The sequence below is a fragment of the Pundamilia nyererei genome, unplaced genomic scaffold (genome assembly GCF_000239375.1).
Source record: "Pundamilia nyererei isolate P.nyererei 1_Seehausen unplaced genomic scaffold, PunNye1.0 scaffold00129, whole genome shotgun sequence".
In the NCBI taxonomy this organism is placed as follows: Eukaryota; Metazoa; Chordata; class Actinopteri; order Cichliformes; family Cichlidae; genus Pundamilia; species Pundamilia nyererei.
In genome coordinates, this window is record NW_005187530.1 from 953,084 (window position 1) to 967,122 (window position 14,039).

The 14,039-nt window shown below is 42.3% G+C and overlaps 1 protein-coding gene across 1 annotated transcript in view; it reads left to right on the top strand.

Annotated features, from left to right (window-relative positions):
• The window catches only part of LOC102204438 (zinc-binding alcohol dehydrogenase domain-containing protein 2), a 4,360-nt gene extending 2,184 nt beyond the window's left edge, over window positions 1-2,176 (top strand). The window contains exon 2 of the mRNA XM_005743241.2: window positions 1,044-2,176. Coding sequence (XP_005743298.1) covers window positions 1,044-1,974 — 931 coding nt within the window. The 3' untranslated portion in view covers window positions 1,975-2,176. The remainder of the gene's footprint in view (window positions 1-1,043) is intronic.
• Window positions 2,177-14,039: the final 11,863 nt, after the last annotated feature.

The following is a 14,039-nucleotide window of genomic DNA, read 5'->3' on the forward strand; positions in this document are numbered from 1 at the left end:
GTCACGCACATGCAAAAGATAAAAGTCGTATAAAATTGCAAGATGTGAGTTTTTGTAGTTTTCTGGACTTTCATTAATTCTTGAGAGACATAAATAAGAGATTTATTTTTTTATCCCCAAGTATAGCGTTTATCAATACACTGTATCTTATTTTGTAATTTCAGTGGAACCAGTGTCAAATTATTAGGCTTGCTATCATTTAACAGAGCATTTTGGCCAAACCTGTGTTACCTGTTTGAAAAGTTTTTCCAGGGCTTAGGCTTGCACAGACTGAGACTTTATTGTTACAGATCCCCTGCTAATTTGGAGTGTTATTTAAACTCAGACGCCTTGCTAGTTTATGCACATGCAAACAGTTTGTACCTTTTTTGATAATAAAATAATACGTCGCTGCGAGGAAACTGATTCCATAGATGTGAAGAAGTCAAACCAAGGCGTTTTGTTATATCGTCGCCACCCATCTATAAACCACAGAAGCATTATCTGGGAGCTCAAAGTACACGTGTGACATGCACGGTAATGAGGCACAGCGTGCGTGCCGCTCTAAAAGACAGTAAATGATTTATTTATACGTTCCTTTCTCACATATTTGTTTCCAGCATGTTACAAAAGTAAGATGAAAACAACCGTCTTCATGTTGAGGCAAGAAGCAGCTATCTGAATTTTTATTTTTTTTTAAAGTGCAGTTTGTTGTGGGTGTCTCTGAAGACAATGAATCATGACATCATGCAATGCGTTTTGTGATACAAACCTTTCCCTGTCAGTGCAGGACTTTTCTTTCCGAGCAAAGAGAAGGAAAAGAGAAAAAATAACTCATTGCCAAAACAAACCAAAGTGTTTTGGCCCTGTGCGCGCCCGTCTGCACAACAAGGAAGTTGACCTTCATACAGGATTTCAGGAAATATGTGCTTACGCTAATAACCGCATAAAACCCCGTTAACTGAAATGCAATGTTAATGTATCCATTTTGCTCAGCACATGCTGATGTAGCAGGTTTATTTCCCTAACTTTTAATCCTCAATTATTTTTCTCTTGTGTTTCAGTTTTGTGGGAATCAACGCCTCAGACATTAATTACTCAGCGGGCCGTTACGACCCTTCGGTGAAGCCTCCCTTTGATGCAGGTTTTGAGGGCATTGGGGAGGTTGTCGGCCTTGGCCTTAGCGCGAGCTCCCGCTACACCGTCGGGGATACTGTGGCCTACTTTGGCAGTGGCGCGTTTGCCGAGTACACGGTGGTCCCAGCCAAGGAAGCTGTGCCTGTTCCTGCGGTGAAGCCAGAGTTCCTCACCCTTTTGGTCAGCGGCGCCACGGCTTATATTGCCTTAAAACGTCTGGGCGACCTGGCTAAAGGTGAGACTGTCCTGGTCACGGCGGCCGCAGGAGGAACGGGACAGTTCGCTGTGCAGTTTGCCAAGCAGGCTGGTTGCCATGTCATTGGGACCTGCTCGACCAACGAGAAAGCCGGTTTCCTCAAATCCATCGGCTGCGACAGGCCGATCAACTACACCGCTGAAGACTTGGCTAAGACCCTGAGGAAAGAGTATCCACAAGGCATAGACGTGGTCTATGAGTCAGTCGGAGGGAGCGTCTTAGAGCTCGCAGTAAACAGTCTGACCAATAAAGGCCGGCTGATAGTGATTGGCTTCATCTCAGGGTACCAGAGCGCTTCAGGGATCCCACCTTTCAAAGGAGGAACGCTACCAGTCAAGCTACTCCAGAAGTCGGCCAGCATTCGGGGTTTCTTCTTGCCCCACTTCTTAGGTGACTACAGGGAGGCTCTGAGTAGCATGATTCAGATGTTTGCCAAAGGGAAGCTAGTGTGTGAGGTGGATTGCGGTGATTTGGCAGAGGAGGGGAAATTTGTAGGCTTGGATGCGGTTTTCCGGGCAGTGGACTACATGTATGCAGGGAGAAACCTGGGCAAAGTCGTGGTGGAAGTGGCACCACCATCTGTTAGTAATAGCAAGCTGTGATTTAACTGATTGTAGATGCACTTAAGAAATCATACTTAAAATTAAAATGATTCAATCAGTAATATATATATATATATATATGTATAGTTTAATGAAGGATTTTTAACCACAGAAAAGCTCTTTATTTTTGTAAAATGACTGATGATACAGCCCAGTAACTAAAAATAATGTCATGAATAAACATACAGCAACTTTGGAAAGTGATTTTGGGTTGTTTTTGCTTTTTTATGTGCACATGCACTCAGTCATGAATATATTCAGCACAGAATTTAATATAAAATATTTAAAGTTTTAAATAAGTGTGTGCTAATCAAAAGTCACCACATATTGAAACTCAGAAACAAAAGCTAAGGTTTTGTTCACCTCCCCCACACCTTCCGTCCACCTCCGAAATCATGTTAGACCTGCTGCCATAATGCGCTTGCTTTTGGCGCTCTCGAGCACTTTATCTACCATAAATGTTTTATGATAGACTTCATTGTTTTTCTAATAGGGCCTTACATTGGTATGTGCTTGTCAAAAGTGAGTGCTGCTCCAGGTGTGCTTGGCATTTCATTGCCTGTTTGTGGCTGACAGAAACGGCATTCACACAATCAATCTTTTCATTCACATGCCCCGAAGCTGCACATAATAAAAAAAAATTAGTCCAGCTAACCAGGAGTTGGGCTAGAAAATGTCATTATTTTCTTCCACCGTGAGTAAAAAAAATAAAAAAATCACTCATAGTGAATGCTCTGCGATATGCCCTTTGACACGTTTTTTTTTTCCATCTCCATTTTTTTGAATTTAATTTGGCTTTTTGAAACAACAAAGTCTTAAAAAATACCATTTAAAGTTTAATCACATTGCACTCATTTTTATAAAACCCAAAGATAAAACTTTAGTGTTTCTTTCAACTTTGAAAGCCTTATTGAGCTTAAAAAAAGTTTTCAGAGTCCCAACTTCAGCAGTGTACTGTTAAACCACTCCAAAAGCAGGAAATGGACAAGAGATGCTTATAACAGTCCGTGTTGGATTACTGCACTGTGTGTCATTTTAAACAAACACCTGTTCCTACCTGGCAGGGATGGCTGTAGTCTTCATGCACCGTGAACACGTTATTTCCTCATCCAGGTGGCTACTCAAAATATAACCCAGTGTGAAATACGTTACAGGTGTGACCCCAGCATGCAAAGCTGCTACCTTCACCAGACGGTGCAGGAAATCAGAAACACACCAGGCCAAGGCGGTTCTGAATCCGTAGTGGAGCAAGTCAGAACACCTCTCAAAGTCACTCACACGTACGCCACAGCCTGTGTCAGCAAGAGACACCGTAGGTATGTTTGTTGCTTTGAGTCAGGCCCGTAATGTCTTACGTGCACGGTTATTTTCAATTTTCCGAGTAGCTGTTAGGTTTTTTTTTTTTGGTTTTTTTTTTAAACTATTTTTAGCTGCTTGAAAATATGTGTGCATGTTAATCATTGTTTCTGTTACAGTTGGAGTTGGATGACTCACGCTAGTCGATGCTTGCCATGTTTTTGTGTAGCTTGCTCTTACAAATTTAGGTTAAAAATTATTTACTTAAATCACGGATGTGACGTTTTTGCACTCATTTATTCAGTATTTAAAGCACCACATCTGTGATCTAAAGCCTCTCGGGTCAGAATAAAAACATTTTTTTACCCATGAAAGTTCAACTTTGATTGCACAGTTTAAAAAAATGTTTTTAAAGATTTTTTTATGGATATAATTAAAGCAGAAATGGAAGTACTGGGAATTGCATAGGCGTAAGTGACCAAGAGAGCAAACACACTTTAAATGACTGCCAGTCACCTCTTAACACCACTGCTTGCTCAGGAGTTAAAATGAAAAAAGAAAAGCAAGCTCTTACATGCCGGCCACACAAAAGGTGAGAGGAGTGATGATGCACGTGGGTGCGTAGACGAATTTAGCATGCGTCAGTACTCCTGTGCATCCATGTTGGACTATGAGGAGAAGGAGGAGGCCGGGTGTAGCATCTCTTCAATTAACAGGAGAGGCCCTGTCTCGCCGTCCTCCGGGGCCTACCTGTACCTCCACTGATTAGTGAGCAGTCACAGCCCCAATTAGAGAACACAGGAACCTGGAGAGACAACACTCTTTATTTAATTGGATTGTGTTGCAGTCCTAGGCTGCTAACTGGCATCGTATTGAAGCAACCTGGAACTGCAGAGTGTAAACAAGACATTAAAGATGGTGAAGGCCTTCTAGAAAAGTATTCACCGGCTGCTGTGAGGTGGTGAAAGAAAGGAGAAAAAAATCAAGAAATTAGAAATCATGCTAAGTGTCTCTCTCATTTTAGTTTTGTTGCTGCTCCTCAGAAGGGACAAACACTAACACACAAACTTAAATAGGTGATGTACATGGAAGGAATGAAGGGTAAACTTCATTTTCCCTTTAATGTGAATGCGGATGACATTGTAATGCATGCAATGCAAATGTAATATACTGATTATCGCAAGTATTATCAAACTGATTGCATAGGAATTTATAACATTGGAAAAAGTTGAATGTGATGCCTCCATTGGATCGCCATCTATTCCCAGGAATTTACCTTGTGTAAATGGTAAATGGCCTGTATTTATATAGCGCTTTACTAGTCCCTAAGGACCCCAAAGCGCTTTGCATATCCAGTCATCCACCCATTCACACGCTACATTGTAGCCACAGCCACCCTGGGGCGCACTGACAGAGGCGAGGCTGCCGGACACTGGCGCCACCGGGCCCTCTGACCACCACCAGTAGGCAACGGATGAAGTGTCTTGCCCAAGGACACAACAACCGAGACTGTCCAAGCCGGGGCTCGAACCGGCAACCTTCCGATTACAAGGCGACCTCCCAACTCTTGAGCCACGATCGCCCCCATACTAGCCCCGTACTAGCTACTGTGTAGCATTTCAGATGGCATAAGATTGTAGTTTTATTTTACATTTACTACAACAGCTACTATGTAACATTTAAGGAGAAAACATTCAGAAATAACAAGCTGAATCCATGAAAATTAAGCACACTGAGGGCTATTTTTGCTACTACAGTCATATTTACTCTGGTGTGACTTTTAAAAGTTGACTTCTTTAAGCTAATGGCAGAGAACCAAATATAATCTTTAGTGTATAACACTGTGCACTCAGTCTGCTTATGTTATATTTCCTCGCTATTTGTGCTTTACTTTGATGCAGCAATTATGGAGTAATTGTCACTTGTGACCATGGTGGCCACGAGCTCAATAAAGTTAAATGTACTCTACGTTTGAAATAAAAATGTTCAGTCGTTGCTTCTTTTTTCCACCTTTACATTAATTAGCGGTGATCACAACTTTTTTTGTAGCTCTCAAGTCCACTTTAATTTGCCATCCAAGACAACAGCGCGGTGCCGGATTTTATTGTTGTACGCTGACATTCAGGGTAGGAAAATTCTCAAAGGTCTCCCTCTTGTTCCTTTTTTTCCCTGCTAAATCCTCTTTTTTTTTCACAGTTTCTTCTTGCTGGAATATGTGGCACATAACAAAGACATCACCCTCTTTAGTGTGGGATGGTAGTCTACCTCCAGGCACCTAAGGGACACTGGCTGGCTGCTCGGTGCTGCCAGGATCTAGACAGTCCAGTTTCTTTCTCTGTAAGTCAGTCAGGCCCTCTCAACTCCCCAACTCCCTGAGCCCCCATCACTCCTACCTCCGCCTAATTACCAAACCTAAAACCCCACTCAACTAATTAGCCACAGCAGACCCAGGAACTGTGAGTAAAGGTAAAGAGATGGCTTCATTCAAGTGTGTGTGTGGTGGGGGGTATGTGTTAAAGAGAGGGAGAGTGAAAAGAAAAGACAAGAGGAAAGGGAAATGGAATATTCAAGTCTCCTTTAGCGAGCACGTCTCTACAGCCAATTAAAGTCATTTATTTTAACTCTTTGCAAAACCTGTGAGTTGTGCATGACAGCATGACAGGGGGGATGTGTTTGTGGCTGTGCGCATGTGTCTCAGGATATGTAGCCATGCACGCATCCGCGCCTAGCCTCGCACACAGACCCACAAGCGTCCACACGCGTCTCAGTATGGCTGGCAGTCTGTCGGCTTCTCTGTCTATCAGCGGAGGGAGAGCTCAGTGGGACATAAATTACAATATGCAGCAGAACCACTTGTGTAAGTCTCAATGAAGGGGAGGAATAACTTTCTTAATCAAGTTCCCGTGATTAATTGTAATAAAGGTGTCATCCGTAAATGTGTCCTCCTGATTGAGTAATTCGGGGCCGGAGACAGTAAGCACATCCCTGGTGATTGGGGGGGCTGGACAAAGTGTGGAGGAGGGAGAGGGGGAAGGTTTGTGGAGGACATAGTGAGACACAAATAGCTCCTGGGCACACTGGCAGCCTTCGCACAACTGACAGTTATGAAATACAATTATCAGTGTGATCTGCTTAAGAATTCATCAGCAGCTTCACCGGCCAATAAAGACGTTCAGAGAGAGAGAGAGAGCAAGGGAGGAGCAGTGACACAAGAGGAGAGAAGGCCCCACTGATTAAATGAGGTTTTTATTTTGTCCAACAGATTGTTCACATTATGTTACACTATTGTGAAAGGATTATCTGCAGCCTTCTTCCCGCTCTAAGAATTCCCCATTTTGTACCATATTATCCATTTAACCTCTGTTCCAAACAACTGCATTTAATAAGGATAATCTTTTTTGTGTATGGTCACTATGATTCAGTGGTTTCCATGCCAAACCCTCCCTGAAAAAATAAATAAAAAAATAAGCTTATGGGTTTTAGATGATAAATGAGGTGACATTTTAACTGTGGCTTGTTAATACGGAACAATGTCTTCTAATGACCAAAAGTTACACTTGGCATATATCAGCCGAAGAGTTCAAAAAATCCTGTTCATTTGAATATTTCTGAAATCTTTGAAAAGTGACTTTTTTAAATATCCTAGAATGAAATGAACAAACAAAAGTCTGCCGAGAAAAAAAAAACTACGAATTCTTTCTTTTTTGTACTAGAAGTTTTTCAACAATCACTGAGATTCTGATCTTTGATTTGGGAACTGCTGGTTTATGTTTCAATAGCTATAAACATATAACTTTATGTCAAAGATACTGTATAATACCATACAAAAATAAGTGCACCTGAGAGGTTTAGATTCTTATAAATCACCCAATATTATATATTCCACAGCTCTCACAAGAATCACCTTGAAGTCTCTTTAGTGATGAGAATAAAGCTTTTGCTACAGTCCAGGTAGCACAAGAGAGAAAGGAAACCCTCTTTAAAGGTTTTAAGAATCCGACATAATAAAAATAATCTTAGCAGGTCTTAAAATGAGGTAAATACAAACTTTGATTAACTACAAAAAAATTATATTGCAGAATTCTTTATTTAACACAAAGTAAGCCAAAAGGCAGAAGCAGTGTGTTTAAAAAATAAGTGAAAACTTAAGTAGCAGCCAGGTGGTGATAATCAAATACTTGATACTTGATTAACTGATTGTTAGAAAGTGTGAGTACCTGCATAAGAGTAGAGGTTTTGGTAGTTTGCTGCAGCATTCAGGTGTGTTAACATAGTACCGAGGAAGAAATACATCAGCAATGATGTTAGAGAACTAATTGTTGCAGCCCAGCAGTTCATGAAGGGTTATAAGGGAATTTTCAAACATTTTGAAGTTCATCATTCTTCAGTAAAAAACATTTTTCACAAGAGCAAAACATTCGAGACACTTGCCAATCTTCCCAGCAAATTCACCCCAAGGTCAGACTGTGCAATGAGAAAGTGCAAAAAACCCAAGAGCAACACCTCTGACTCTGAAGACCTCGGTCAGCAAATGCAAAAGTTCATGTTAGAGGAATTAGAAAAAGACTGAAAAAGTGCAGCTTGTTTGGAAAGGTTGAGGAAAGAGAAAGCTTTTGTATCCCTAAAAAAAGGAAGATGGTAGCACAGCTTAGTTATGAATAACCCACAAGATATGTTAGACAACGTCCTTTGGACAAATGAGACAAAAGAAGAGATGTTTGGCCATAATTTACAACCAAACGCAACATATCAGCACAAACACCTCATAGCAGCTGTCCAGCACAGTGGTGGCGGAGTGATGATTTGAAGTGTTACAGCATGCAGCAAAAGGGGCAAAGAGTTAACACCCACCAACACAGGAGGAAACTGGTAGAAATGGAGAGACACAAAGATGGGGCACAAAGAGTGAAAAAACAACAGGACTATAAATACACAAAAACAAAATGAAAACAAGATCCAGACCCATAATGAAAACCCCAAACCATGACAGCCTCCTGCAAAACATGGCACAAACTCCACACACTGAGCCCTTATCTCAAAATCGTCTGTGTGTAGTTACATGAAGAGACTTTGAGACATCCTAAATCCACATAAGAGCTGTTGCAAGTTCTCCCAGAGGATTCCAGCAACGTACCTGCCAAAAGCCTCGAAACACCAGGTAGAATCATTTAAAAGGCAGAAACACTGAACTGATTTAGATGATTTCCATTTACTGCGCTTTGTGAGGTTCAATTCACATAATTCACGCTAAAATGTTTATATCATAAACTAGACGTGCACAAATATTTTACACAAAGCTTTGCCTGAACTGAACATTTTTGCCTAAATAAAGAGCACCGAGTTGGACAACCAAAAGCTTTTAGATCAAGCATGGTAACCAAGGTAACTTTTGACAAATGATAATTGTGTGCTAGTGGTCAAGATCAAGAGCAACTCAAAAAAAAGCACACATTTTTAACAATGATGATTTAATACAAAAAAAAAAACATTGGAACAGTTTTAATTTATAACCATCATAGCAGTGTAATAAAACATTATTCTAACACACTGTGCCACCTTTAAACATAGTGCATAAAAGATCAAAACGGGCACTAATGTTTCTATTTGACAGATAAAATCACACTCGGTAACATTCATCATGTCTTTCTGCCTACATTGACCCTTCGGGGCATCTTTTGTGGCCTCAGGAGGGGAGTGAGGGTCCCTCGCTGGGTCTGTTCAGATGTAGATATACATTCAGGTGAAAGGCAAGGGCGCTATTCACCACCGCAGGATTAATGGCAACATCGTCACCAGGCTGACCAGCCCCACATTTCTATTGGCTGGATAAAGAGGAAAAGAAAAGATGGCGGTGGAAACAAGGGGAAATATGAACACCCTGTCGGTGTGATGACGGACAGGTCCTCAGCCCAGCTCCCCCAGGTCCCTCCCCGTCCTCATTCTTTACTGGCCCGAGTTGGCTAGTGAGGCAGCATCTCTGCGGCCAAGGACACAAGGGTGTCAGCGATGCGTCTGGGTAACATCGTTCATCAGGGCGCATCGGTAATGGGTAGCTCTCTGTGACAGTGGTCATCAGGACACAAAAGCAAAAGGGCCTATAAACATCACATGACAGATGGCTGGGAGGACAGCTTTGGACAGGGAGGGAGGGATGGAGAGCGAGAGATAAAGTGAGCTAGAGGTAGAAGGACAGAGCTGGAAGAGAGATCTCAGGCTGGATTGTTAAGTCTTAGGAAAAGTCTCAAGTGCTGGATGGTTTATGAATGCCCATGTTCAATGTCAGCTGTGAAGGGAAAAACTAGAACCCACCGGGGAAATGCTTCGCAGCTGACATCCGACAAAAAGCCATCAAATGAGCAAAGTCGGTGCAAAATAGCCCAGTGAAATAGTTGATCTGCAGAAATGAATGCAAATTATTTTGTCTCATTGCAGTGAAAACACCAGTTTTTAACATTTGTAATACATCTGAAATGCTGTTCTGCTGTTTTTTATGCAAAGTTTAATTTTAAGAGTTTGTATTTTCCTTTCTTTTCTTTTTTTAGTCTCCTGGTTAGTTTAACTCTATTTCAGTCATGACTTTGGCCAATTAGTGCAGTGAAACACCTTCAGCATGGTGGGTGCGGTCTAAGAAAACAGATAAACGGCAAGTCCGATATGAAAGATGTGCAAGCTTAAAAGCCTAACAGTGAAAGAATTTTTTTTTTAAAAACTGTGCTTGGAAAGTAAGAATGAGACTTTCAGGGCGATGCAAGAGGACTTCACCAAAAGGACGTTTAGCACAATTTTCACTTTGAAAAGTTTGATAGATAAGTGCCCCCACTGGAAGAGATGCTGAAGGAGGAAGATGTTTTTCAAGAAATTACAGTCTTAAGCAGTCTGAGGCAGAGTGAAAGTTAAGGAATAATTATGGAGGTGATAGCAATGACAGAAAGCGAGAAACAGGTTGTGTGAAAATGAGGTGAGGCGAAGGTGTCGAGGGCTGTCACAGAACTGACTGCAGAACCTGTTGTAGGTCCCTGTAGAGGGAAGGCAATTGTTGTGTTAGCAACACCTTTGTCACCTCGGGATGTATACTTTGTCTCTGCGTGTTTACAGGGACATCAAATCCCAAATGTGAAGTATCGTCTTCAAAACAGAGGGAAGTGCAGCTCTCTGTCCTCCATAGCGACGCCGCGGGCCATGCTACGTCTTTTTCTTTGTTTTGTGGAAACAGCCTTGCCCGTCCATTAATCGTCATCCATCCATCCTGCGCACCTGTATATAAAAGGGAAATTAGAATATCCATCACTTGAGCGAAACGTCACCGTGATTGATGGGTTAGTCACAGGATCCCCTCCGTTTCCTCCTCAAGTCTGTGTTTCAGCAGTGAGAAGTGAACATTATCTAGCGCCATGATCAGATTTAGTCCACACATTTCCATCTAGGAGAGCATTTTTGAGCGGATGATACACAATCCACGCGAGGAGGCAGCCAGCAGAAGGTTTATGGAAATCTAATATCATAAGGCTTTTTGGTTTGTTAGACTTGTTATTCGTGGAGTGGGCTGGTGACACTTTTGATGTAACAGTATAAGACAATGTAACGAGGCAGAATCTCATTTTGTTGAAGTGTTTCTGTCAAACTATGGTCTGAAGGATGATGGGGAAAATCTGTGCAAACAGGTTTTGAGTGGGGTGTGCTAAGACTAAAATACCAACTGTTCTCAGAGAGAAGCCTTTGGTAAATAACAGGAAACATCCTCTGAGAAGGCGATATGAATGCCAGGGAGTGTGGAATCCATATTTGCCTTTTTTTTTTTAACGTAAAGTAAAAAGCAAATGGTTAAAAAAAAGCATAAATAGATGGGGCAAACAGATGATGGGAATGTAACTTGGAACTGAGATGGAAACTGCTTCTTGTCATAATCATCTGCTGTCAATCCAGAAACATCGTTTAAAAATCCATCCCGGTCAAGTTTATGTCTCCTTCTTTGTCTGATTCCCCCCCGTTTGTGTGTGTGCGCGTGTGTGTGCTTTGACGAGGTGGAGACAGGAGCCCTAACGCTGCAGGATGGAGAAAGGTGAACAGGAAACAGAAGGTGCCCATGGAGGAGGTATATGACATCTGTCAGGATCCAGGGTGGGCGGGGGATTCAGCGCCCCCCTTCTGCCGGCCGAGGGTCACCCATCGCACTGCAGTCGCTGAAGTTGTCACGACACCGTGACACTTCCTTGGCAATGGTGGCTGAGAGCCGGACAGCCCTCGGACGTTCAAGACACACACATATTTTTGAGTAAATTTGTCTGAGGGGAGTGGGGGGCATTTTGTATGAGCTGTTTGTTCCTTCTCTGTACAGAAATGTCAGCGTCTTGCTTATTGTTTCCTCTTTCTTTTTTTTCCCCCTTCCCCTCTCTCTTCAGGGTCCTGGACAGAGGAAGGTCAGCTGACATGGCAAGGTCGACAAACAAACAAACAGAAGGAATTAAAATGGAGAAAAACAGGGCAGATGAAATGTGGCGGTGTTTTGTTTTTTTTTGTTTGTGTTTTTTTTTATCTGTGTGAGGGCTGATGGCTTGTAGCAGCCATTACTCTCTGTTGTGTCCTCTGCCCCCCATTGGTTGCAACAACACCGCCTGGCACTGCTGCCAGTGTCACGTCATCTCATACTTCTGCTTAACTACACGGACAACAAGGGCCACTTCACACCAGGATCAGTTTACTATTTCTCAGGCAGCCGTGTTTGCTCAAGGTGGCAAAGGTCATTCACAGTAGATTTGATAAAAATAATTTTCCTCAGCCAGCATGAGTTCAAATTAGATTTTATCCCTTTTTTTTCTCCTCGCCCTCTCTCTATATGAAGGGGAAAACAAAGGAAGTATACCCGCAAAAGTCCACTCAAACGCTTCGCAGTAGCCTGGACCCAGACCTCTAGCTCGCTGCCAAATATCTGATTTCTTCATGAAATGGCAATTCAGTCTGATTATCTCATCAGGCTAATTGGAGCATCTTAATGTTCTGTCTACACTGATGATGTCTGGCTACCCTCGCTTTTACAGCATTTATCACACAAACCAAATGACAATACGTTGACCTCATGATTAGCTCGGCTGGTCCACAAACGGACAGTTTATAAAGAGAGATTTGTTTGTTTGGTTGAAAATCCTTTTAGAGTGAAAGATGAGAAATATGGATAAATTATAACTCTGAACTGAGCTTTAAGTCCTAAATTCATTCACATTTAATCTATATAGTGCAGGAAACTGTGCTGTAGGTACATGTTAGGCCAGTTTTAAACCATAAACAATTTTGTAGCCCTCTTGAGTGGCAGTCTTGTGAAAAGATGAAAGGATGTTGTTATAGATCATGATTTGAAAGTAAAGCCTTGCCTAGAATTGTTCTTTGCCAGCTATTGTGCAGAGTGCAAAGCACGAAGTCGAGCGAGTTCAGACTCAAGTGCAAGCATCAAAGTTTTTCTGGTGCTAAATTAATTTCCAGCTCGCGCTTACAGATGACAAAGAATGATGCCGTCATTTAGGCTTCACCGCGTGGAGCCGGTAGGATCCTCATGGCGTTCGGCTCGGGCTGCTGCAGGTGAAGCCTGGGCCTCACCCTCGCAGATCTGTATGCAGAGTGTGCCTTTAAAAAAAAACATGTTTCTTTTGTTTATTCTTTGCGTTGTCTTTTCCTTTCTGTGTGGAGTTTTGACATCGGAGATGACAGGTGTCTGTGGAGTGGAGGAGGAGGAGGAGGAGGAGGAGGAGGAGATGCTGGTAAGAAAACAATCTTTGACTGCCTGTGGGTGAAGGCAGACTCCTCTAGGCAAAGCGGCCTTCAGCGTTTAGCTGGGGGCGCAGTATCAAAATCACAGCCACTGCTGTACCCCTAAGGCGCTAATCTCAGCCAGTTACCGTCAAGTGCTGCTTCTTCTTTATATAATCCTTCATTCCCCCCCTTCCCTCGGCTCTCTCCATCTCCGCCATTCCTCCGTTTTCCCAGACCCAATCCGCAGAGATGTGAGGATAAATGACAGTTTGAGAAGGTGCAGGGGAAGCCAGGCATCTTGAATCCAACAATGTTTCTTTGCTTACCAGTGTTAAATCCAAACCGCGCCGCTTTCAGAAAAACGGTTTGCTGGAATTGTAATATCATAATTAGCACGGCTTCTGTGCTTATCTCCACTAAACTAGGCGTCTCACCAGATGCCGAGGAGACCTCAGCCGTCATTCAGCCGCCTAGATGGAAAAGGGTTGTTGTTTGATCACTGGATGACTGCTAATTTAATAAGTGTTAACTATGGTGCGGCCAAGCGAGCGGGAGGGAAAAAAAGAGAGAAAAAAGGGAGGGAAAATGTTGAAGTAAAAAGCATTAAGATTAAATGATGACATGTTCAACTGTGCGCATAATATGAGGCTTAGTTAAGTACGCGCATGCTGTTTGTCAATTATTTAAAACCCCAGGAAATTAAGTCCAGGTAATCTCATAAGGTGTAAATAACATTCTTTTCCATGGCAGCTTAATTGAATTCATTTGACACTGTTTAGAAATAACAGAATTAGATTTGCTTTCACATGAAACTAAAGACTGTCACAGGGAGCTCTTTGTAAAGTTGAATAGAATTGGAATTAAAGTTTAGTATTTCAAACACATCTGGAGGGATCAGATATGAGAATAATTGAAATAACGGAGGATTACTCGTGCTGCCTGCCTTTTGCAAAAGAAACCAGTGTGGACTACGGTAATGTTTGCAGCACGTCAGAGGTCAGAACTGACCTGTTATCTGTGCGAGAGCA